Below are 26788 nucleotides of genomic sequence, written 5' to 3'. Positions count from 1 at the left end.
TGAATGGATTTTACCTAAAGTGTATGTACAGAAGGGGTGTATATATGTACACACAGTATATTTAGTTTTGAATAGAATGGTGAAGTATTGGACCCTCTGTCAATTTTTTATTGCTGGCTGGAGAGATTTTCCCCCTTTGTTTGCCCTGGTGACCATTGTCACTGAGACAGAAAGTGAGGGGAAATTCTACATTTTAGAGTTGTTACGAGAACAAGAGGTGAGGGGGAAATCTTTCAATGGAGACAAATGTCCCTTCACTTTGAGATTTCTTTTCACTTCCTGTTGCATCTTCAAGACAAAAAGTGAAGTGAAATCTCCCCAGCAGAACACAGACAGAAAAAAAATATATCCTGATAGGGTTTTAACCCTTCCTTGATCTATCTAAAACTAAATACACTTTTAGGTACTGCCATGTGCCAGTTATGAGTTTGTTAGTTTACATTACACTGGCAATAGGTGATCATCGAGGGTCAGATGTATTGGCATAATAGCTTCTGAAATAATGCATTAAATGCAGAGATCCTAGAGAATAGGAACCTTTTTATGCACCCCAGAAATTATTCTTGCAGGCTTAGTTATTTGATGTCATGATATTAGCTGAGACAAAGTGATATTCAGGCAGAGCCTTCCAATCAGTGGCCCTGAACCAATGTCAGAAAATGTCTACAAGTGTTGCAGCCAGTCCAGTTGAGGGTTACATTTACTTGCCCTTGTTGCCTTTCCTGCTGCGACAATGAACTGATAGGTAGAGTTGAACATGTTGCCCTTATTTGTATTGTCCTGACTATAAGATCTAACAAATAGCTGCTTTTCCAAACTGACAACATGCTCCTAATTCAAGGTCCAGTTCCATAAATTCCCAAATAATGTATTCTTGTGGAAATGCAAGATATGTGAAAGCTTTATCTGACTACTAATCGCACTTTTTTTTTTTTTTTTTAAGGATCTGCACAATATAGAGAATGATGAACTGAAGGTACAGCTTAGTGTATTCATGGAACACTCTGAATATGATGCTGATGACTTACGTGGGCGGTTAGATGACATTCGAGTGGAGATGGAATATCCTTTCACAATAATTTTTAAAAGCCTAAAAAATTGTTTAGGAAACTAAAGAGAACAGTTCTACAATCCTTCAGTAAACAGAGGTAGAGGTGATATCTCTGTCAAGGCCAGGGGTCTTTTAGAAATTTGTTACAGAGAGATTCTGTTTAGGTAAATTTTCCTTTTAACAAGTTTACCACAGTGTGCTTACACATAGGGGTGTATATATAAAAACAACGCAGAGCCATTTGCATAGAAAAAACATTCTTCTTTCCTCTGCTCCATCTCATGGCTGTAATGTGGTATTTTTTGACATTTACATTCATTCTGCACAAAACAACATTCGATTTTGAACAGAAGGAATTTACATGTCAGTTTCGCAGAACAAATGGCTCTGCGAACTAATAAATATACCCTATATCAGGGGTGCCCACAATTTGTTGTGTTAAGATCTACTTTTCAAATGACGATCTACCAATAAAAAAAAACAACCTCCCTCCCTCTTTCTCTTTTGGCTGACTCTCCTCGCTCATCCTCCTGGCTTTCTCTCCTTGCTCTATTTCCTGTCTGTCTCTCCTTACTGTATTTTGCAAACAGTGCAGTGCAACAGGCTGTGTAAACTAATATTCTTTGATTTAATACATAGCACTACAACCACCAGTATCCACCAGAAAGGTGTCGGGGAGCTTGGCTCAGCAGACTCAGGCTAATAGGTAATCATGTGTGCACAGCTAAATAAATGTACCAAAAGGGGCCACCATTCACACCCTCGTGATCTACCAGCATCAGCTTTGAGAGCTACTGGTAGATCACAATCTACCTAATGGGCACCCCTGCCCTATATTATAATAATCTGTTGCCTTCTACAACTCATTAATAAGGAGATTCTCTTTTTTCATACTTTCTGACCACTGGCATACCTTTTTATTATGTGTACAATATCCTGATGGGTTGACCACTGGGATCTTGGCCAGCACAGGCACAATGTCAGGCTGCCATTTTGCCTTGAAAAGGCCCTGGTCTGTATTTTACCAGCATTATTCTTATAAATGGTCAGTGAATCCAAAACATATCTTGACAGATTATTACAGAGAGTTAAACCACCCAAAAGTTTTGTTTATCTCTTTTGAGGACTTTTATTAATGAGATGTCCCTGCATTCATTCTGGGTCTGCACACCTTCTGAGTTCTACTTGCTAATCGTATTTATATTATGAGAAATGCAACGGAAGATGCTGAAAGGTTAGAGGGAACACCCAAAGCTTCCAGGCAGACAAACGTTATAGGGAATTATGGCAGGTAGAATTTACTGTGGATTATCCCAAAAAAGTAACAAGCCGTGGACCGGTTTCAGCCTACCAGGTGTCGCATAAATAAAACATCACTTTTGGGTAAAGTGAAAATGTAATTTTCCACCTTCGATAAAAACTGGAGACATACTAAGAATAAAATAAAAAGAAAGCCATAGTAAATGATGTAACTTGTTCTATTGTTATATCCTCTGGCACAGCTTTTACCATTTGCCACAGGGTGGCAGTACATACCTGGACAAAAAAAGAATGTTCTTGTTCGTAGTGTAATGTAGGGTAAACATCCAAATGTGTCCTTTATGCAGTTGTACAAAGAAGATTTGCAGGTGAAATGTTAGAAATGAGTTCTGTTTTTTACAGTCTGTTCTTTGTAAGACTATACATACAGTCACACACTGGGCAGAATATATTACATAAAAATCTCTGGGTTGCTTACAGAATTTACAATTTCTTATTGGTGATAGGCTTTTAAGATAACTTTAAACACTTTCTGGCCAAATGTTTGAGGCCGCCTTCCTATTTCACCTTTTATTAACTTCAAAACCAGGCACATTGAAATGGAGTTGGAACCCCCCACCCTTTATCATCTCCACTCTTTGGGGAAACCTTTTCAGAAAGCTTTTTACACCTGAATTCAAGGATTTAGAGGGATGTCCACAGTTGACTGAACGGTTCTCATGTTTCGCAGCAGGGATACCTGGTATGTTTTAATGGGTCTATCCCAAACAAGCAGTCCAGCTGTTGTACAGTTCACAGCACAAAATGAAATGGTAAGTGAAGTGTAACAATGAAGTGGTGCCCAATTCAGCCATTTTTAGGGAAAACTGCCAACAACCTCGTGTCTTAATAGACTGAGCGGGGGCTACCAGCTGAAAGCTGTTAGGAAACTAGTGCTCTTCCAGGTTTGAAACCCATGTTAGAGGACAGTTTTTTAGTTTTAGTATTACTTAAAATAAATGTTTTTGGAGAATAATATGAGGGCTGCCTTTGCTGACCCATTCTTAAGGTGCCCATACACTGTACGATTATCTTAGGAGAATCGCGGGAAATCCCGCAATCGTAAGATAATCGCAAAGTGTACGGAAGGCGTGCGACCGTTTCTACTGTACGATCGCACGTCTTCCTTCGAACAAGCAGGCTGGAAAACCTGCCGGGAATCGTACGATTCTCGGCGGGTTAGTGGCCTGCTTGTTTGACAACTGTCGAACGGGCCGGTGTGCACGCGCACACTGCCCGTTTGCAGTCATCGGAAGCCCGCCCCTCATTGCAGTCATCGGAAGCCTGTCCCTCAGGGGGGCGGGCTTGCGATGATCGCAAGTACGATCTGCCTGTCCAAGATGGTTGTAAAGTACTTAAAAAAAAGTACGATCTGCCCCTCGCAAGACAAAAGTCTTGCGAGGGTTGTAAAGTGTATAACCACCTTAAAAATGCTAGCCTTCCTGACTCTGACTTTAAATCTTTGGAAATTCCAATGTCCTCATCTGCATACTTTTTAGGGGCTAGTGACACAAAGTATTGAAGCAAAAATGTGAGTATCGCAGCCAGGAAACTAGCATTTTCAGAATGAGAATTTAGAAATGACATCCTCTGTTTTATTTCTGGAAAGGTTTTTCTATAAATTCTGTAACTAATAGAATCGACTTCTGGGCCTGCTTTTTTCCCTTAACATTGATTTTACTGATATGCAAGAAGTCTTCCAGATTCTTCAGAACACAGTGAAAGACTCCCCGGCAGAACAGCTGTTCCTCTCTATCCTGCAGCATCTCTTACTCATCCGAAATGACTATGATGCAAGGTAGGAAGCAATCACACTGACAATGGAAAATGTCCTTACAGCGCTGGAGGTGGAAATTTGTCTGCCAGCTTTATTTATCCAAAGTGGAACTTGAATAAAACTGACACACGTGTGATTTCTATCTGACTTGGAGTATCAGTCGAATACTGAGAGTGACACGCGAGCACATAGGAGAGAGAATGAAAATCATCTTTTACTTTACTTTTATAGATGTCGCGTTTCAATTCCAATAGCTCTCAGGCTCTGTCATACTGGGAACTGCTGGGTTCTCCTACCTGAATTTCTATTATGCTGGACGCCTTCTCGAGCAGAAAGTAGTATGATTTATCAACACTGTCTTCAGTAAATCAACCCAACAAACAGGCTGTTCACTTTGCAAGGACATTTTCCCTTAGCTTAGTGAATGTGGTAAAAAATCATTTTGCAAAGAATACCCAATCAGAGGCAAGGAAAAAACCCCCAAGAAAAAGCATTATTTTTGCTTGCATATGACTGGATGGTAGAAGTCTTCATAGCTTTACCTTATTCACTAAGATAAGGGAGCATTACCTTGCAAAGTGAACAGACTATTTGACTTTAGTAAACCAACCTCTATACCTCCTATAACCAACCTAAGCATTCCCAACCCTCAGATAAATTATGTTCAGCACGAGCGGGTGCCCACACTTTCCATAGTGGGGGGACATCTGTTAGCCTTCAGGGACATTTAGCCAACCAGCGTATCAAATGCTTGGGTGCAAGAGGTCGTTTCCACGGGTTACAAGCTAGAATTTTGCTCCCTTCTCCATTTCAGTTCATTTTTTCCAACCTACCTGTGACACCACACTGATTAGCAGTTCTCCATGCAACCCTAGGCAGCCCCATGCGGGCCTTCTGGAACACTCAAATCTATTCAAATTTCCCAAACACAAAGGGGGCGTTTGCCCCATCGTTGACCTCAAGACCCTAAAAATCTTCATTCGGGTCCAGAAATGTCATATCGTTTCTACCAGGTCTGTCATAGTCTCCCTTCATCAGGAAAACATTACGGCATCTGTGGAAATCAAAGACAAATGCCTACATGTTCCCATTTTTCGAGCTCATCACTTTTAGTGTGTGGCCCTGACGCTTATCTCCTTCTCATCTCTTGCACCTCAGGTATTCACCAAGGTGTTAACTCCTGCGCTATGCTTCCTACACTCCCAGGGAATCCCCATTGTGGGATATCCAGAAGACCTCCTGTTTAGGGAACAGTCGACACAGGCTCTGGTGGGCAACATAGCCAGGACTGTGTCCAGGCCTTGCAGAGGTACGACGGGGTACTGAACCTTAAGAAGTGAGCGCTGAAACAGACTCATTACTTGGAATATCTGGATATTATCCTAGACAGAGCTCCAGCTAGAAATTTTCTTTCCCAGGAGCGAGTTCTAACTCTTCACTCCCAGGCTCTTCAGACCAAGAGTTGCCTGACTCTTTGCTTCTGCATACGAATTCTGGCTGATATTAGCCTCCTTCAAGACCGTCTCATTCGCCAACTTCCACTCCAGACCCCAGCATTCTGTCATCCTGGGACAAGTCAGTCAAGTCCCTGGCACAGAAGACCAGGTTGTGTCTGTCTTGGGGGCTCAGGAATACCTTTATTTTGGTATCTTGGGAGATCCTCACAATGGACCTCCCAATGGGCTCCCATATGGTTACCCCTGTATGCTCTCCTGTGACACTGTATAATCTGAATGTAGTTAGCTCCGCTAGACAATTGACATTTTAGGATATTGTATAGGCGTAAGGGAACAATATGGATGACTTACAAGAGCGAATGGATTTCATTTCCCTTACTTTGACTATCAAATTGGTAGGAAAGGTGATGTCTCTTGTGGGTACAAAATATATGTTTCTCCTGAGTTACCAGCAGATGGCATTCGTACTCCATAATGAATACATTGACTTTTTATTTCAAAAGTGTTTATTTTATTTATTCATGTGCAACAGCACCCTAAGCTGGTTATTTACAGAATAGCATGACCATCAAAGGGCCATTACTTTTCAGATAACACTTAAGGTTAGATACGACTGCTATCCACAGTAGGGGCTGTTTGATTGCTAATGGTCCAGTGTTAATTGTATTAACTATGGTCTATTCTCTGGCTGAGCACTAGCTTGCAAAGGCATACCGTAATCAAAATCAGATTAGATTTCAACTGGATATAGATAAACAATTTTCTGTACTTTCATCCCTTTGTCATCCTAGGAATTGTTCCCAAAGGGATTCCATGTGTTTGTTTTTTTAAGCAGTAATGCAGGAAACGTATGCTTGCAGATTTTTTACAAAACGTGACACTGGCTGTCTTGGTGCATACAGGAGTGTGTGAGAGGTCTGCGTGCCTGTATAATACCTCTTGCTGATAATCTGGCTATATTATACAGCACGTATATGGGGCATTTATTTTGTATTGTGAGAAATGTAGTTCTTTTCACTTGCAGTATTTTACCTATGTATATAACACTCACACATTCCACAATGCATTAGAGCAAACATTAAGCGTGAGTCCCTGTCCCTTACAGAAACCAAATGTCTCTGATACAGTCACATGTGCGCATGCAGCAAGTTTAGCTGATCAAATGACCAGTTTGTTTTGGAATTGTAAGAGGAAACAGAATAACTAAAGGAAATTTATTCAAACACAAGAAGATGCACACTCCATGCAGCTAGTGTCCCTGATGTAGGATTGAACCCATGACCCCAACACTGTGAAGCAAGAGTGCTTACTAGGTTTCTTCTGTGCAGGTGTACTATCTTGGAATGAAATGCTTTAAATCAGTAGTTCTCAGCTTGTGTAACCTCAGGACCCACATTTGTCCTTGGCCACTAAGTCATGACCCAAGTTGCACCACATCGGAACGCATGGCATTGCGGTACAGTACTTTCTGGTGCGGATTATCAAACTGTTTGGCAGGATGTGCTTTTGGGGTGCCATTCAAATGAATGGGAATGCAACACAACTCCCACACCAGAATTTCCAGTAGGTGTGATTTTGCGTCGTACAATGCGGCAATTGCACTGGACCGTGCAATTAACGCTCTGTACTAGTGTGACAGACACACACAACCACAGACACAATCTCACACACTCAGGCATTCTCACACACACATACACACTCTTTTTAAATGTGTTTTTTCTTTTTTTAAGATCCACCCAGTCCCCCTATCTTATCGAGAACTGGAGTGGATCCTCACCCTGAGGTCCAGTGGGGGCTGCTGTGCCGTAAAGGAGTTCCATCCATATTGCCATGGTCTACAGGTCCCCCAGAAGAGCAAGGGACCTCAAAAACCATGGCTGGTGGTGTACAATGCCCATCAATGTCCCCTGTCATAATGTCCCCTGTCAGTGCAGAAGCTGGACTGTCTGTGGGGGAACATTAGCAGGGGCTCTGTTGCAAGTTGAAAACTTGCAGCACAGCCCTTCTGATGTCACTCAACATGAGGAGTGTGTTGGACCTCTACAGAGACCGCTGTTTCCACACAGATAGCAAAAGTCTTGCTCTTCAGAATGTGACTTTTTTCTAAAGAAAAGGAACTGCAAGACTCCTTTTTTGTTTTGATGTTCTTAGAATCTGTTTAGTGAATTCCAACTGAAAGTTTAGTTGGGCTTTAAATTAATCGCCAGTTTTGTTCCAAAAAAAAAAAAAGGCTCAGTCACTCAAGGTCATTTATATTCACTGCAGACTGAAATTGTTGCTATAAATTATTTAATCAGGAATAAACCGAAACCACAGTTGAGCTCTTGGCATGAAAGAATGGCTGATCCTATTAGCATTATTTCAGTGAGAGTGTTAATATCAGGAAAATATTGGCATCTTAAATTTTAAAAAAATGCCCTTTTTTATTTATAACTTGCAAACATCCCCTTCTAAAGCAAACTTTCTTCGCCAGTTAAACTTTGAAAGCACATAACTTCAAAGAGGCTTGGTCAGTGATCTTTCATGAGAAAAACCTTATACCATGCTGAGACGCCTCTGGTCAGAACGTTGAAAGACAGTCACAACAGTCTGTTTTGCAGGAGGTTTATAACGCTCTGTACTTTTTTAAAACTTTCTATTAAATTAAAATTGCTATGTGTTAGAGTGAAATATCTGACTGTGCGAGGGAGCATGTGGATTTACTTAAAGTATACCTTCCAAATGACCCTCTTTTGAAACCAGACTTCTCTGTCACTTTTTCCTGCCTTCTTTGTCCATCGTTTAGGTCTAAAGCATAGATGTTTTGATGTATACAGCCATTTAAAGATGATCTATGGCCTTTTTTATGTTTCTATAATAAAAAGAAAAAATCAACTAAAAGTAAACCGTTTTATAAAAGTGTCCAAATATTTTAAAACATTTTTATATAGTCGGATATATATATTTTAAAATATAAATGAGGGCAGCTCTATTTGACCATTACATAAGCAGGATTTTCTTTCCTGCTGATGCTTATATCTCACTGCTGAAAGCAATAGACCCTTTTCACTCTCCTGATCATGTTATTCCACCACAATGCATCTGGTAATATTTGCCTAGGTTGTTACGTGCGTTGCTGGTAAAGTAACAAATTGGTAAATTTTTTTATTGAACATTAAAATTATAATCAGATTTGATAATGCTAGCTTGCTCCATATTGATTCATGTTAAGTGATTTATTCATTATAATGATAATTCCCCAATAAATCCCTGGATTGTTTTATAATATTAACTGCAAGGCCATCCCAAAATTTATATTATGTTTAAGTATTCTCTAGGAGTAATAGTTGTGTGCTATGGACAACACAACTATTTTTAAGACTAGCACAATTGCACTTAAAAAAGAGGTTTCGCTAACCACTAAGGAGCTTGTTAAAATCCCAAGGGGACCCAGTGCATATTGACCTGGTCCCATTTATATCTGGGTAGGGGTTGTTGAGCAGCATTGTTTTTCCATCGAGCACAATTGCATTTAATGAAAAGGTTTTACCAGCCACTAAAGGAGCTTGTTGATCTTCCCAGGGGAGCCAGTGCACATCCTGTTGGTCCCATTCAAATCTGTGTTGGGGTTACTGAGCAGCATTGACAAATCACTGCTCCCCCCCTTCCCCGCTGGAGGAAGGAGACAGCAGTTCTGACTGGCAGTGCACAGGAGATTGGACATGACAGGCAGTACACACAGAGCCTGCACAACCCCCACCTCCTGAAAACTGACAGACCAAACATATTCAGCTCTGGCATGCAGCCCTCTGCCTTTATGATCTCCTCTGCCAGCTTCTTTGAAGTAGCAAGAAATACTGAGCTCAGACCCAGCACCCCCTCCAGCTACTCCAGCTAGGGGATAGAGAGTGGAGTAATATGTGACGGCTTGTATTGTTATGAATGTTAGCAGATGGAGAGGATCATCCACAAAAACAGTCTCTCTAGGGCAAGTATTGGTAGCTGCCTAGTGTTGTGGACTTGTGCTTTTGTGAATGATGCCACTCTTCTTGTAGTTGTCACCAGAACTGGTGACCATTAGTTTTCCCCTCTATTGCTGTTCTGGTGACTAATATAAAACTTTGACAGTGGTCACCAGGACAAATAAAGAAGTTGAATTAGCAGGGTCACAGACTGCAATAGAGACTTGTTATAAAGAGAAAGCCGCTACTCCAGTGCTGTATTTCTCTTTATACCAGTTACTACTGTATCACCGTGAGCTATGCACTCCGCTATTGAGGCTTAGCGGGTCTGCTGCTGTATGGATTTGTATACTGCAATAAAAACCTAAGTGGAAATCAAACTGTTTCCCCCTCTATTCCAATAAAATGTTTTGGCTGGAGTCGTACTTTTATGTTTTATGATTTAGGTTTTTGTAACTGGAGGAAAGCAATCCGGTTCTGATGAGCCTCCGATCAGATGCACAGAAAACTTGTTCAGCTCCAGAATGATATAATTTGAATAATTCCAACATCTTTGTAGATATGTAGCTTTATTGAAGAGACAACCTAAAAACACTTCAAAACGTTTTGGACGTCATTTCTACAGAAGTCACTACCTCACAGACCCGGACCTCAATCACACTTGGCTTCTAGGCCAGTCCCTGTAGCCTCTCTCCCCCTTCACTTTGGCTGTCTAAGAACCCGTGAGTCATCATGTCCAATACAGTGTGTTGGATGTGAGGACACCGAGGGATTTTCCACCGCTGAAGCGATGGGTGAGCCAGACTGCAGGGACTGGGTTGGATCAGAATATCTTTGTTATTTTAGACCCCAGACCAAAACGAGCACTTAATCCCTGCTGTGCCGGGGTAGACCCACTGCAAAGGTTACATTTTCTTCTGCCTGGAGTTCTTTAGCTACAAAACTGAGTCATCCTGGTTGTAGGATGGGTTATACACTGAGGGTCCTCCTGTAGGCAGCAGTTAAACCCAATGGTTTAAGATTTCCTGTTTCCCTCAGTGGACTGCAAGCAAAGGATTAATTGGTGAGTACATTGTCAAGAAATAATGGTTAGGAGGGCCCTTCTGGTGAGCGCTTACTTTCTAAAAGTTGATGTGTGCCAGCACTACAGGATGTTCTCTTTTCTTATCTCAGACAGTAGGCAATATTATAAAGCGTGCTGCAATATTTGCTGATTTTCCCTTTTTCTTTTTAGGCCACAGTACTATAAGCTGATCGATGAAGTTGTGTCTCAGATAATCCTGCACAAAAATGGAGCTGATCCAGACTTTAAATGTCGACGCATAAGTATAGAAATTGAAAGTTTGATTGGTAAGTGTAAAGAAAGTGTTTTGATGCCATGTTTTTTTTTTTTTAAACTGTAAAATAAATAAAGCTTAAACTACAGAAACATCAATAACTTAAAGGCCAGCAGCTTAAGGTCTCGCGCACACAGAAACACCCTAAAAAAGGTCAGCGTATAAGACTTATTTACAGGCAAAGGATTTGATACAGATGGAAGCACACAGGGAACCTGCTATTCTGATAGGACAGGACATTTAAAAACGTGTTTGTTTACACTGTACAGGCTTTACTTAATTAAACTTGATCAGCAATCCTCTTTAGTAAACGCTGATCCCCTTCCTCTCACAGCAGCTGTGTCTGATTTATGAACCTTTTTTAGGGCCGGTTCACAACACAAACGGTGTGTTCCAGACTGGTTAACCTCTGGAACGCACTGTATCGCAACCCAGCCGCCTCCCTGCATTTAGGGGCGGGAGGCGGGCATGGCTGCGATGTCATTGACTTCAATGCACCCACATCCAAATGCGTGGCACATCATTGACTGTGTTCTGGTCCAGTGTGATCTGCAAAAATGTTGCAAGCACTATTTTTGCAGATCGCACTGTACCAGAGCGGAAGCACTGATGTGCCACGTGTTAGGGTGAGGGCGATCGCACTGCAGGGGGTGGCGTGGCTGCGGTGCCATTGACTTCAGTGCACCACGTCGCCCCCTCCCGCCCCTGTATACAGGGAGCTGGCCAGGTTGCGATACAGTGTAGGGCTGATACAACTAAGTGATAAAATTGATTATAATCGATAATAAGAATTGTATATTTTTTTTGCTTTCGGCCTGATACATTCTGCTGCAAGATGTGCGTTGTGGTGCCTCCCGCCCGCAGTGTGACCGCCCGCGCTGGGACGCCCAATACTGCAATGCAGTGTGCGTTCCAGTGCCTTGTGATTGCAAAAAATGTGCATTCCGTTTTATTCTGAAGTAAACTTTGTAACACTCCATTTGTGTATTTCATTCTAAATAAAAAATGGTATTTAATGTTTTTTTCTTTAAGATTAATCGAAAAAATAATCAGCAAACTAATAGATTATAAAAATAATCGTTAGTTGCAGCCCTAATACAGTGCATTCCAGAGGCTGACCGCTCTGGAACGCACGGTTTGTGGTGTGAACCGGCCCTTAGTAAACACTGGCTGTGATTAGCAGACAATTCCCCTCTCCCTTTTTCCCAAGTGAAATGCACCATGGCCAGCAACAACATTATGATGCTTCCTAGAGAAAAGCATGATGCAAGTTATAACAGTGGGGTGAAAATCAGGCATAAAAAATTAGGGCAACACAGTTCCAGTGGCATTTTTAAATCCTTTGTGGCTATGCCCTAATTTAGTAGACTCCATTTACAGCCCAACCAGTTATTAAGGTGGAAGCTGAAAATTTTGCCCCCCTACAATAATTTTGTTTCACCAAATGACTATTATATTTAAAGTATTACTAAAGTCTTTTCTTTTTGTATCAACAACACAACAGTTGATACATTTTTGGCCAGAACAATAACCTATTCCTTTTTAAAAAACTGCAGAAACATATTGCAGTGTCATCCTGTTTGACTTTTCCCTATTTCCACGTGGACGGCACACTCAAAATATAAATCCCTTTACTTGGGACTACATTTCCCAGTGGGTTAACCGCCACTAATTATGCGTGCCCTGTTGCCTGTTGTGAGAACACACTGTGCCGACACACACAGGTAGTCCAAACGGACAACAGCCTAAGCTCCTCTTCAGTAACAGGAGCTTCAGGAGCTGCAATCAATCGCTTCCCTTGGAGGAGGAGCAGAGGGGGTGACCTCTGATTAATGTCCTTTTGGGCTACCTGTACATGTTAAAGCATGAAACTACATGTTGAAGCTGTGTGCATGAAACATTGGCTCCGGCAGGACCTTGCAAGCCAAGAAGCAATCCTTATAATGGAAAATTGGGGTCAGGGATCTTGGGACCAGATGAAAAGGGAGGGTAGTCCTTCCATCAGCATCATAAATAGTATATAGGATTTATTTTTAATTTAATTTTAGAACAATGCAACCTTCATGCTGGACAGTTCATTGCCAGTATTTCAGATTCCATTTATGCCAGACAGTTTCAGAGGAAGCCTATCATTGTATCAGAATTTGAAATATTTCTTGGCTTAAACATGTCATTTAGAAAGAAAAAAAAAACTGCAATTATATTGGTCTACACAGCCAATCCACCACATGTCCATATAGTCTTCAGTCATGACCAGGACACGGTATCCGATCATAATGAGATTGATGCAATTAAGTGACATTTCTCTGTGCCGCTCTGTGATCCGCTCATCTGTTCCTTTTCAGAAACATATACACCGCACAAAAATGTCTATCGATGAGCCCCTTGTCCACTTTGCAGGCAGGCCTAATATAAAGTACTATGTATGCAGTAATCAACCACTTTAAGACCAGGACGTACAGGTACATCCTATGATTCTGAATTGGTTAAAATGTCTTGTTTGTTTTTCATCACTATTGTAGTGATTAATCACTACTATTGTAGTGATTAATCACTACTATTGTAGTGATTAAGAGAGGTTTCCCCTCCTGTATGTCTCCGGTTATTTCTAATAGTGATCTATAATTACTATAGATTACCATAAAATTCTTTAGTATTGAATTAGCAACACTGTATTTCCCCAGGTAGACTCCTGGTTGCAAAGTATTTTAAGCAGTTTTGGGAATCCCATCCCCCTGTAGATTACCAGGAAATATGGACTAATCAAATAAGGTTTTTTTGTATTAAAAATCCAGTTTAGGTTGAACTCTACTAAGCACTACTGGAATCACAAATGGCTTTATAATGTATGGCAAACCATATGCAAAATGTCCTATCTGCTTGACTCCTGATCATAACAAAGCAATAACACATGTACAAACCACTATATATTCCCTATAAGACACAGCTTGGTTACGTTTTCATGGAAAGGTCTAGCAAGAACTCAGAATAGCATTCAGAAGCTAACCCAGCATAATCACTGTCAACTGCTGAAAAGACCTTTTATTTAGAATCACATTTCTTGTTCCCTTTTGGGCTGACTCTGGTTGCCTTGCAGTCATGGAATGAAAAGAGTAAAAATGTAGAAAATAAGCAGTGAGGGTTACATGAGGATCTTCTGTGTTACATAAAGACGAGTTTGATAGAGAAGAGTAAAGGTGAATGAATCTTGAGATGAATGGTGATAATCAAGCCTTGCTTATGCTATTGCAATGCAGAATGCGGGCATCAGTCTATTTATTCAAGTAGTGAGTCTTGAACTGAGTAATATCGTTGGGTTTTTAGAGACAGGAGGATGCTAACTGACAGGATGAATGGGTCAGGTGCACTGTAGAGAGTAAATGAGTACAGCAGTTATGCTTCTACTTTTTAAAAAGTAGGTCTATAGAATATAAGCCAATGTTGATATAGACTGACTAAGAATCAAAGGTATGTTACCATGAAGCTGTGCTCACATGACCTTCAACCTTGCATTGCTCTTGATTTAGCATCATCCTGTGGGTAGGGTACACTGATAATTACACATGTCAAACTACAGTGATGTGTGTGTCTGAAGGCTACTCCTTTTGGATTTCAGAGAAATACAGGAATTGTAGCCATGACACTCTGATTTCTAGGTTCACTGAGGCTGGGCATCATTCAGTCCGGAAGCAAGGCAGCAGCTACTGGACTGAACAGAGTTTCTGTGGGGGGTAGCACTGGAGAGAAGATGAGTACTGCTATAACTGCATTTTTTAAGAGAAATGTTATAGAATTTAAAAAAACAACTTTTCTTGAGAAGATGTTGTAGGACTTTAAACCTACTGCTTTGAAAATAATACCGGTCAACTAATTCCCTTAAGGTTCTAGTTCATGCACATCCTTTAATGGTGTGTCAGTGTTTTGTCCTTGTCTTCCACTCTTTGTCTTCCACTCTTCTGATGCAACCATGCCAATGTTCACTGTGCAGTCATGTTCCACCATTGTCACTATTAGGAAGCCGGCTGACATGCGGCTGTCACTGAAGCATATGGTTGTAGACGGGAAGTGGCTGAAAGAGCTTGTTCTGTATCGATGAGTCCCTTGTATAGTTTGCAGGCAGACCTAATATAAAGCAGTATGTATCCACTAAACGTGCCAGGTATGAGGTGAAGTTGTATAAACTGGGTGAGAAAGAGATTTTGACTAGTGAGGCAGCCCGTCAAAGTGATGGGCCAGTAGAGACTGCGAGGATATGTTTTTTGCTTTTTTTTTTTTTTTTGTCTGGAGTTCTTAAGTCTTTAAGACTTCTAGTGTCCCTCAATGGATGAGAAAGAAAATAGGATTTTTGTAATTAAGTAAAATAATTTTCTTGCAGTCAATTGAGGGACACCCACTGTGTTTATGATCATGCTCTTGGTAATACTTGGCTACAAAACCTAGGTACGCTGGTAGTTGAAGGGTTATCCTGTGCTGGCCTACAATTTAATTTTTTTGGGGGTTAAGACTTCCCATGTCCCTCAGTGGACTCCATAAAAAGGATTTTAAGGTGAGTACAAACATCCTTTTATTTGTGCTGGCACATTTATACTAAATAGTTGCAAGTTCCTTTAAACTTATAATTACAAAATAAGTAGCTTGGCCTGATGGATCTTCTAACAGTGTAAAACGTGAAGCACACAATGTGCATGTTTGTCCAGCATGTCCTTTACTGTACGTATGTTTTATTTCAGATCATTTGATTGATAAGAAGAAGGTTGAAACGAGCGAGATAAAAGCACGCGATTTCATGAAAAAGGTAAATTGTACAGGATCATGTAGCCAAGATTATTGGTGGTTAGGGATTACAGCACAAAGTTGCTCCTCTGTACTAGATTGAGTCAATTAAAAGAAATAAATATTTTGCAGACTGTCCCATAAAGTGTGCTTCTGGTGAAAAGCTAATACCACATCAGCTACCCACCGTCCTGTCCACACTCAAAATAATGTGTGGAGGGTGATGGGGGCAGGTGAATGTAAAATCTGGCAGAATGGCAGATGCTGACTAAGGATGGGCTTGAGCGTGTTCGCAGCTCTATGTGCCGAGCCCGCCAGGAAGCTGACAGCGCGCAGCACCAATCACAGGCACTGAGACATTTCCCGATCTCTGCAGCTGCGGACCGGGAAATTCTTCTGGTCAGCTTCCTGGCGGGCTCGGCACGTGGAGCTGCGAACACGCCCGAGCCCATCCTTAATGCTGACCAGAAGAATTGACTTGCTGGAGCTGCTGGGATAGGTGAAAGCTGACCTCTTAGGCTGGGTTCACACCTAGACGTATGGAATATGCGCGTTTGTCGCACGTTTTGTGACGTGCGTTTTTACCGTGATTCGCTGTAGAAAAACCGAGTGACAAACGCGCGTTTCCGAGGGCTACTTGGCTGTATCCCAATGGATACGTGCGACAAAAACGCCCCAAAGAAGCTCCTGTACTTCTTTGGGCGTTTTGTAGCACGTTCATACGGCCTGTAATATGCCCAGGTGTGAACCATACCCATAGGAAATAATGGGATTTCGGTGTTTGAGCGTTTTGCAGAGCGTTCAAACGCGCTACAAAATGCCCAGGTGTGAACCAGGCCTTAGTGTTTTTACACACTCAACCTCAACAATGCTAAATGTTTACATGTATTCTTTAATGTCAGTTGCCATACATGGGGACCCTCTTCTATACTTTCTATGTATTGCATATTTTGCTGGTATTCCCTGTCAGGCAGAACTTGCAGAGTCCCTTGCAGGACACTTTTCACCTTGTCACCTCTGCTTTATTTATTTATTTTTCCCCAGAAATACTGTTATTTATTTATTTTTGCTCAGTACACTTGGCGAGGATCACAAGCGCCCGGTGTTTATTAGTCTGGCAGCTCAGCATTTTTGACCCTTATCAGCCGAGCGGAGCCCACATGTTTACTTTTTCAATTTAAAAAAATAATTTAGCTGTCAGCGTGAGAAGAGATAGTGCTCTGGCCGAGCTGTCGGGTGGCCTCACCCTGGAAATTTCATTCCCAAGCACGATGGGGCTGATAGAATGACCTCCAGGCCCTGGGCTGATAGGGGATAATTGAAGTTGTGACTGGGATGTAATTAGAGGAGCCAGCTTTATGTCAGAAAAGCTCTCTGGTGTTTCTCGTGTCCTGCGACTTCAGAACAAATTATTCCTTTCTGTTTGCAAACAGCTTAGTGTATGCTGTAAATTGTTTTTTGTTTACCAAATGTGCATCCCTGCATTATGGCCAGTTTGGAAAACCACATAGTAAAGTTATAAGGTCACTCATATTTGACGCAGTGACATTAGGAGCACAGCTTGTGACGTCTCAGACTTTCCTGTGTTCCTTCATACATGGTGGGACCACAGGAAGATAAACCAGGATTAGCTATATGTTATAGGAAGCCTTTCTTAAAAACAAGGAATTTGATGTCTGAGAATTGTAAAGTTTTAATCTCCTATAGTTTTAAATCTTCCCAGTTTTAATCTCTGCTGTTCCGTACCAGACATTGTTACAGAATCCAAACTACAACTTCCTTCACCTAACATTATAGCGAGCCAGTAGTGGTCCAGTCATGTAAATCTAACAAGATATTTGTCTAAACAGACACAGCTTATAGTCCAGTTAAACTTTGTCTAAATTGGCCAAATACATTTGAGGTGAAGCAAAGTGAAAAATCTTTAATGTCTTGCAGTTCATTTTCTTGAGCAAGCAGCCACAGCTTGATTTAAAAAGGCTGTCCCCTGGAATCATGCAGTAGTAAGGACCCTTACACTCTGTGGGGAAGGAGTGGTCTCTTTGCTGAGGTTCGACACACCTACTGAGTCAGAGCTGCATCTCTAATCAGCAGGGAGCACAAGCTTTGCTGCTTGCAGAGCTATAGGGCTAACTAACAGAGAGACCATGGCTTCCACACAGGATCCTTCACTACAGCATGCTGGAGTGGAGAGGTTTTCTACTCAAGCTCTGGCTACATTCTAGAGAAAACGAGCTAAAAACTTTGAACACCTTTTATTTGATGCCCCCGGAATGTATTTAGCCAATTTTAACTGAAATTTGGGCTTTAAAATCACTTAAATGTATGTATGCTACAGTTGTATGGTCATAACTGTATTCACTTTTTAGATTTGTGGAAAGTTTTGGTACAGTGAGACCAAAGTGCACAACCTCCTGGATCATTATCTCAAATGGAGTCCTACTAAGACCCTTTTCACATGGGGTCCCATCGGGTCCGTTTGTCAGTTTTTTGCCGAAACCAATGGGACGCTCTATACAAGTCTATGGGCAGCAGTGTGTAAAGGGATGAGCATCCGTTTACACCCAGTTAGCTCCGGCTAGGTGCGGTAAGACAGACCGATCATTGATTCTTTTTGACGGGCCGGACCGGGGATAATCTGATGTAAATGGACACATCCGATTCCCTATAGACACACATTGGGTCTGGCACTTTGAGTTTTTTCCTCCATCGCAAGATGGAGGAAAAAACTGTAGGGATACGGTTGTCACAGTGGTGATATCCGGTCCGTACCAGTGACGTGCGGTACCTTCGCTTCTTGGCGAGGCATTCCCTAGTCCCACCCACACGATGCCCAGCCATGCCCCAGCACACTGAAGCCCCACCCATATCCCGACAAAGCCTCACCCCCATCCCAATGAAGCCCCGGCTAGTGTGAAGGAGTGAGGAGACAGGGAGGAGCCTTCCTGTCCCTCACTTGGTCGTAACTGCTGAGGCATCGAGATCCATGGCCTCAGTGTTTTTTTTTATTTTTTTGATTGGACAGCTTGATTGGGCAGCTTGGACCAATGGCGCTTTGCCATTGGTCCAAACCATTCACAGAGCTCAAGCCTCTAACACAAGAGTAGAGGCGGTGACAGCTCTTGCCTCACTATGTTATGTTACACAAGCAGTAGTGAAGCCCACTGCTGCCTAACCTAACTTAGCTGTCAAAGGCCATATGCAGTGCCCCCTGTAATGAACGGGCAGCTCTCCGTCCATGGCAGGCTCCACAGCGAGGAGGATTTCACTGCTCTGTAACCTGTTACAAGCCGCTCCTGAATGGGGAAAAAGCTGTCAGCTTCAGACTTGAAGCTGACACCCTTTTTCTTCATAATACTAGGTGAGGCTGTGCCTCCCCTGACCGCACGTCTCTGGTCCGTACTGCTGTGATCCATCAACAGATCCTCTCCTGACCCGAAAATTAGAAACTGAAGGCCTCTTACACATGAGTGTTCAGGTTGTCAGTTTTCCGACCCTCCGTTTGCGGATGAAAAACGAACATAGCATTGGTGAGAAGGTTGATACGATTGCTTAATATTTCATTTCAGTGTACAGGAAGTTAAAAGGACATAATATGTCTGGCAAGATCAGGTGTTTTTCTGTACTTGCAGGAAATGTGCTTAGTCTGAAAAAAGAAAACAGTTACTTCTGGGTAAGGGGATCATGTGACTCATTCCTCTTCTCTCCTTATGTATAGCTGGATTTAGAACTTACTGCAAGACATGAGCTCCAAGTGGAAATGAAAGCAAAGGAAAGTGAATATGAACTAAAGTTAACAGAACTCCAGGGAGAGAAGCAAACCCTGGATTCTGAAAAACAACATGTCGTCACTGAAAAGCAAAAGCTCGAGTCCGAGCTCGTACAACTTTCCGAAAAGGTAAGTGGCCCCCCCTATATAAGGGTCTATTTTGACGGGCAATTGTTCACTTCAGAACTGTTCTCTCTCTATGTAAGTCAAAGGAAATGCAAAAGCCATTAATGCAACTTAGGAAGTCAACTGCATGGCAAATGCATCTGTCAGTGAATTCTGAATGATCTTAGGAGCATCTCAAACCGGTGTCAAATGCAAGCGGAATGCACCTGAAAGCAACTCGAATTTTCCCCTCAACACAGGCTCTAGTTAGGGGGTTTACTAGGCTATACATGAAAGCTCTGGGAGAAACAGGAAATCATTTAACTGACATTTTTCTAAGGGCCTGTTCACACAACGTCCGTTTTGTGTGCTGACCGGCTCCGTACGCTGCTGCACTCAAAATGCATCCCAATGTATCCCTATGTGTTTTATGGGCTCCAGTTCTCACGTGCGCAGTCCGTAAGGCTTACGACAGAAAAAATACTGCATGTCACATTTTGTCAGGTCCGGAAACGGTCCGGATACGCAAACGCGTCAAAAACGCACTGCGCTGCAGCTAACATACTAACAGCCCCACTCCAGCAACGCATCAAAACGCGGCCAAAAACGCACTGCATCAGCAGCTCCACGTCTGCTGATCAGGACCTGATCTCATGTGAACAGGCCCTAAATCATACACTGTGTTTTTCTCAAGTGTATTACATGGAAAAAACTTGGAATGAACAGGCTGCATATAATTAAATCCTAGGAAAACCTATATGTCTGATTGCAGCCTCCATCTTCTCCTGATTATGTGAATCAGGTGCATAGGTGATGTCAGGGGTGATTATAAGGTGAACTGAGTAAAATGGCTTTCAAAGTGAAAATTTGATATCTGGCCTAAATGTTAATCCTATAAAAAAAAATCTTTATTTTTACTAAACATCCTTTAAAGAAGAACTCCGGGCATGAAAAAAAAAGAACCCTTGAAGTGGGGCTAGCTCCGCACTATAAGGCTAAGTGCTCATTTTGGTCTGGTGTATAAGATAAAAAAGACACACTCACCTGATCCTCTGTCCTGCGGTGGAAACCTCTCTCCCCGTCCAATCCGGCTGTGGAATGCCCCTCCACGTCCTCGCATCCAATGCAAGTCAATGGATTGATGACACCACAGATCCTTAGACCACCGGTGCCCAGGGGAGAAGAGGCTGCAGGAATTAGTCTAGCAGCCAGGTGGGACCAAGGATTGGGTGAGTATCTTTTTTTATTTTAGACCCTAGCTCAAAACATGCACTTAACCCTTGCAGTGTGGGGGTAGCCCACCTCGCTTATATAAAGGCCTTTGGACAGGTGAGACTAATTGGTGAGGTCTGGCTAATAGGTTACATATGTGCTTAGGGCTGAACAGTTCACCCTACCCAAAACTCTACAAAGCCCCTAGGCACTGGAACCCAAACCAGAACTTAAGAGAACTATGGGCTAAGTGTTTTTCCCCATAGTTATCTTTAGGGTCACGGGAGGACATATACTAACCCCCTCCCGTGACCCAAAGCTCATTAAATCGCGGGCAACCGCGATATACTGAGAGCGCCACAGCCAGGATGGATCCCGACAATACTGTCTGGATCCACCCAGCTGCGTGCCTCTACCTATCTAGAGGCAGAGCCAGCTATGCCCGCCCCCTCCCCCGTTCGCTCCTCCACTCAGTGCTGGAGGATCAGAGAGGGGGGATCCCTGTGGGGAGCGTTGACTGACAGTCACCGCTCTCTGACGGGAGACGATCGGGAAGTGAGCAGATCGGTGCATGTTTCTGCTCACTTCCCGATCAATAGAGCCGACCTGTGACAGCTTCTTTGTCACAGGTCGGCTCGAACTATGAGGATGAGTGGAAATCACTCACCTCATAGTTCTCCTTTTAAGCTCTGAGAAAACGGCGTTTGTTTTCATCCATAGCAGACAGAAACTCTGAAGCCCGTCACCATGTGTCGGTGAGAAACCCAGGTGGCACATATACACTGTTCACAATACTACCATTTTTAAAAAAGCAATAAATATCAATTTTTAAATGGAAAAAACAGCATAAATTCCCTCTTAAGAGAAACTTGGGAAGTGATCTTCAGTGCATACCCTAATACAAAACATTGTTAGAGGTATGAGGTGGTTCTTATCAGACATAAAAGTAACCGAGTACAACACAATGTCCTTCCAAAGCTATAATATTGTAAAAATGTCACGTTAACCTGTTCAATGCTGACTGCTGCTTCGTTTCCTGGTGGCGGACTGAGGCTTAACAAAGGCGCATGCAGAGGCTGAGCCGCACTTTGAAAGGCCGGGTGGATTTTCCTGCTTTATCCATGAAGCTTTTATTTCTCTTTGTTCTGCCAGTGACTGAGAAAAAAAGAATGTGAAAATGGAAATCTGAAAAGCTTTCACCTCGGTCTGATACTTAAGCCGTAAAATGAATAATACAATAGTTAGAAGAAATATAATTGCAAAAAGAAATGACTTTGGATGAAGACTTTGAAAGCACCTTTTGAAAGTACAAATCACCCCCAAATATTTTTACATCTGTAAGAAAAAGATATCTGAGCACTTCAGAATATATTTACCATTACACTGCCTGCATTGAAATGTTGTAATAATTATTTAAGCCGGCTATAAAGTATGAAACGTTAATGGGCCCAGATTTGTATTAGTAACACAATTTGGAGTCTTTTAAAGAAAAGAGGGCGCTTGACTGGAAACTGCGTTTCTCAGCTCTGCCTTGGCTGATGTGCTTGAATGTTTTAAAGGAGAAGTATGGGGAAAGTAAAATGTACTCTTCCAGTACTTAGGGCTGGGTCTATAGATTGAGAGCCGAGCGATCATGAACTGCTGAACACTCAGCTCATGGTCTTCTCCCGGGAGACAGCGGTGACTGGCAGTCGCCTCTCCCCGCAGGGATTCCCCACTCTCTCTTTTCCTGCAGCGCTTATTGGAGGGACAGACAGGGGGAGGGGGCGGACACAGCTGGCTTTGGCTCTAGAGAGGCAGAGTCAACTGTCAATCAGGCAGCGGGGTAGATTCCAACTATATTGTTGGGATTCAGCACGGCTCTGCGCTATCAGCAAATAGTGGGCTGACTTTGGGTCCCAGGAGGACATTGTTTGGCTTTAGTTTGCTTCAATATGTACCACTCAGTTGTAGAAAAGTGGTCATGATGGCAAGCAATATGATATTTGAAACATCAGTTGCCTCATAGAAACATTGAGGAGGAATGGAGATAAAGACCAAGTGGCCCCTTAAGTCTAGCCATTTTTTTTTTCTTTTTTTAGCGGATAGATCTATGTTTAATTTGCTACCTCTGTCTTTAGAAACCCTTAGGCGCTAGTTCACACCAAGCGCTCAGCAGGTGCAGAGCAGGTGCAGACCGGATCAAAACTGCGTCCAATGTTTTCCTATGGTATTTTTAGCTCCAGTTCACATCGCAACATGCAGGTCCAGAGCAGGTAAAAAAACTGCAGCAGGCCCTATTTTACCTGCTCTGGATCTGCAAACGCATCAAAAATGCATAAAAAATGCATGCAAATGCCTGGAACGCACTGAAAGCCCATGTTAAACAAAAAAAAAAAAAAAGCATCTAAAAGACTAGCGTGCGTGTGCAGAAACCTGACCAGATCTGCTCTGCATTTGTGAACAAGGCCTAAAAAACTAAACATCGCTGGAACCAAATACTATCCTTCCCACTTGTTTTTGTTACTTTTGTTTACTTCTTAGAAGTAAATGATACTAATTATTTGAATGGTTTGCTACATCCAGGTCTCCCCCCTACATACACGGACGGCAGCCCCTCTGAAAACCAATCTCCGTTGGATCGCTTTTTCGTTGGTGGGGATCAGTGGCTGCCCAGTGTTCAGGAGTGGATACTGCACCTTCTGAAAGCAGTTTTTTTTTCTTCTATTGCAATACCATGCTGCAGTCATGTAACTATGCGGTTGCAGCATGATCTTATTCATTGCAATGGTTGCGGTTGATAAGCAGCACCGCCTGTCAAACATAACATTCTATATATATTTTTCAGCAACAAAAAGCGTCTCTTCCGCGACAATGTGTACAGCACTGTTCGGCCGCGGTGCTGATGTTGCAGCGGATGCTTGGCAGTTCAACTGCCTGGTTTTATCACCCCCTTGCTGTCTGTGTGGTTGTACCCAGTTTTTCCATTTTTGTGATTCCACATTCTTTTTTTCCGGTCACTGATACACTTAAAGGAGAACTATGAGGTGAGTGCTTTTCACTCACCTCATAGTTCTAACCGACCTGTGACAATGAGACAGTCGCAGGTCGGCTCAGTAGATCGGGAGGTGAGCGAACACATACCTGCGTTCGCTCACCTCTCGATCCTGTCACAGCTCTCTGCCGTGACAAGGGAGGGGCTGGATTCCCCCCTCCCCGCTCCGATCCGCCAGCGCTGACTGGCGGAACGGACAGGGGAGGGGGCGGGTACAGCTGGCTCTGCCTCTAGATAGGCAGAGCCAGCTGTCAGTCACGCAGCTGGGCGGATCCCGGCACAATTGTCAGGATCCGCTTCAGCTGCGGCGCCTCAGTATACCGCGAGCATCCGCTCGCGTTATACTGCGGCGTCTCAGTATACTGCGAGCTACAGCTCGCGGTATACTGAGCCTAGGGTGACAGGAGGACGCTAGTTTATGTCCTCCCGTTACCCTATGGAGAACTATGGGGAAAAGACTTAACCCCATAGTTCTCCTTTAAAAATGTTTTATCTCATTAAACCATTTCCTCCTTTTTCTGTGCTTTAGCTCATTTTGTTCTGATTCTCATTCTGTTTCTGAAAGAAATGATGGTCCTGCATTTCCATGGAATAAAGGTTGAATTATATCTTTATTCCATTGGCTAACAAAATGAGTTAATATGGCAGCTCTGTGTGAATACAGAATGGTGGGTTTCATGGTGTGTATCTTTCAGTGTCAACTGATTATAGCAGGGGTAGCCAAACTCCGGCCCTCCAGCTGTGGTGGAACTACAAATCCCATGAGAAATTGCAAGATTCTCACAGCCGCAGACATGACTCCCGGAGAGAGATGCATCATGGGATTTGTCGTTTCACCACAGCTGGAGGGCCGGAGTTTGGCTACCCCTGGATTATAGCTACGCATATTGCACTGTGTATGGGACTGTCATTTTTCTTGTAAGGTCCAGAAAAGTGCAACCTGCAGCACATGAGAATGAAACTTTGGAACCATTACCTTATGAAAACCGGGAGCTTATCATTTGTTTAGGTGACATGTCCTCTTTAACAACCTTAAACATAGAGATGATAACAATAATAAAAATGTTTTGGCTATTTACAAAGCGACTTCTTAACTTAATCATTTTTGTTTTTGTAGTTGCATTAATGTTGTTCTTGTTTGTCTCTACAGATCGAAAAAGTCGCAAAGGAACTTGAAGATGCTAAAAAGGAAATGGCCAATATGTCAACATCATCTGTTTTAATACCAGTTCCTACTCCAGGCACAGCATCAGGACCAGCTCCACCACCTCCTCCTCCCCCGCCTCCTCTTCCAGGGAATTTAGTTCCAGGGGGAGCACCTCCTCCACCCCCTCCTCCTCCACTACCTCCCTGTATGGGTCCAGCTGCTCCTCCTTTTCCTGGCCAAACTGGTATGCCGCCTCCCCCTCCACCTTTGCCAGGTGGGGTTGTTCCTCCTCCACCACCTTTGCCAGGTGTCATTCCTCCACCCCCACCAATGCCCGGTGCTGGTGGAGCTCCACCTCCACCACCATTTCCAGGAGCCCCTCCACCGCCTCCACTGCCTGGAGCTCCTGGACTGGGACCGCCACCTCCTCCTTTCCCTGGTGGTCCTGGGGTTCCACCACCCCCACCAGGCATGCTAGGTGGTCCTCCTCCTCCTCCAGGTTTTAGAGGCTGGGGGATGTCTGCAGTGCCTGCTTTACCACATGGACTAGTACCCAAAAAGGAATATAAACCAGAAGTGCAGCTGAAGCGACCTAACTGGGCAAAGGTACTACTTTTTGTGAAGTAAATACACTTAGTTTTATTTGATGGTTTGTAACTGTACCATATTGATTTTAAAGAAAATCTGCGGGTTACAAAAAAATTGTAAAGCTGACAGAAGGAGCAGGTAGCTGGCAGCATAAGCTCTCAGTACATACCTGTTGCTGGAGGTTTCTGCCCAGAAAAAAACAAACACACACATTCTTCTGACTTTCTGAGCATTGCACGCATATATCTTTTTCTCTCCTACATCCAATATTAAGCCCTCTGAATGATTTCAGTGTCTGCTAAAGCTGAACTCCAGGAAAATAGTTATATACACAGATAAAAAAACGTATAAGAGCTGTTTTACTTGCCACATGATTTGTCTCTCTGCCAATCCAGTCCTGAGATTTGCAGAGGTCTACCACACAACACAGCTTTGTCCAACAGGGGAGAAGACTTGATTTTTCTTTGCTGAAGATAAGGAATACTTATAGATCTTGTCCTTGCCCCGACCAGTGACTGGACTGTGATATTCTGGTTGCTTTTTTAATTGAATGCAGCACCTGAGTACTGCAAAGTAAGCAACACATTTGGACACTCCATGTGACCAGAGAAGCCATAGATTTCCTCTATATATTCCACCAGTGGAACAAGTCTCCTAAATCTAATGAGCGAATGCATGTAATATTTGTAGTCGGGGTTCTCTATACACATCTGTTTCTATCCCCAGACATGTTTTGTTATGTGTATGGCATACATAGTAGTATCTTAAGAACTGCTGTTAGTGGCAGTGAAGAGCAGTGTATCAGCGATATTTTAGAATATGTTCTTGACTTTGTAGTTTAGTTCTTAAGATCTGGGATTGTTAAACATCAGAGAAGCTCCCATCTTTATTTTTTACCCCCCTTTCTCTGCCTGAAGCTTCTGATTAATGGACTCTCTTGCGTTTAATTTCACTTAATTTCATTTTTTAATTATTTATTTCATGTTTCTGCCCTCTGCCTTATAGGAAACATTTTGAAGCCAGTACCATGGTAACGCACAATTTAATAATCGCATTTCATTTAAAATATGCAAGCGCTAGCTAATTACCTCACTATAAAAAAGAACCAGTTTCTTTTGTCATTTAAATTGCATTTCCTCTGTGTTTTTCTTTTTTTTAATTTTTTTATTTTTTATTATTATTATATTTTTGGGGATGCAGAAAATTAATGTGGATTTCCAAGGGATCGTTATCCTGAAGTCAACATGCTGAAAACTAGCATTGTCTCCGTATAGAAATGACTTTGTTGGCACACACAA

The 26788-nt window shown here is 42.6% G+C and overlaps 1 protein-coding gene across 1 annotated transcript in view; it reads left to right on the top strand.

Moving 5' to 3' along the window:
* The window catches only part of DIAPH1 (diaphanous related formin 1), a 261743-nt gene that overhangs the window by 92901 nt on the left and 142054 nt on the right, over positions 1-26788 (top strand). Inside the window, exons 11-16 of the mRNA XM_018570519.1 lie at positions 944-1062; positions 4032-4148; positions 10760-10875; positions 15593-15657; positions 19354-19533; positions 24906-25508. Of these exons, the coding sequence (XP_018426021.1) occupies positions 944-1062; positions 4032-4148; positions 10760-10875; positions 15593-15657; positions 19354-19533; positions 24906-25508 (1200 nt within the window). The remainder of the gene's footprint in view (positions 1-943; positions 1063-4031; positions 4149-10759; positions 10876-15592; positions 15658-19353; positions 19534-24905; positions 25509-26788) is intronic.

The sequence above is a fragment of the Nanorana parkeri genome, unplaced genomic scaffold (assembly GCF_000935625.1).
Source record: "Nanorana parkeri isolate BGI_ZX_2015 unplaced genomic scaffold, ASM93562v1 scaffold1545, whole genome shotgun sequence".
Classification (NCBI taxonomy): Eukaryota; Metazoa; Chordata; class Amphibia; order Anura; family Dicroglossidae; genus Nanorana; species Nanorana parkeri.
The sequence above is the reverse complement of the archived record's forward strand: the minus strand, read 5'-3'. Positions and strand labels throughout refer to the sequence as shown.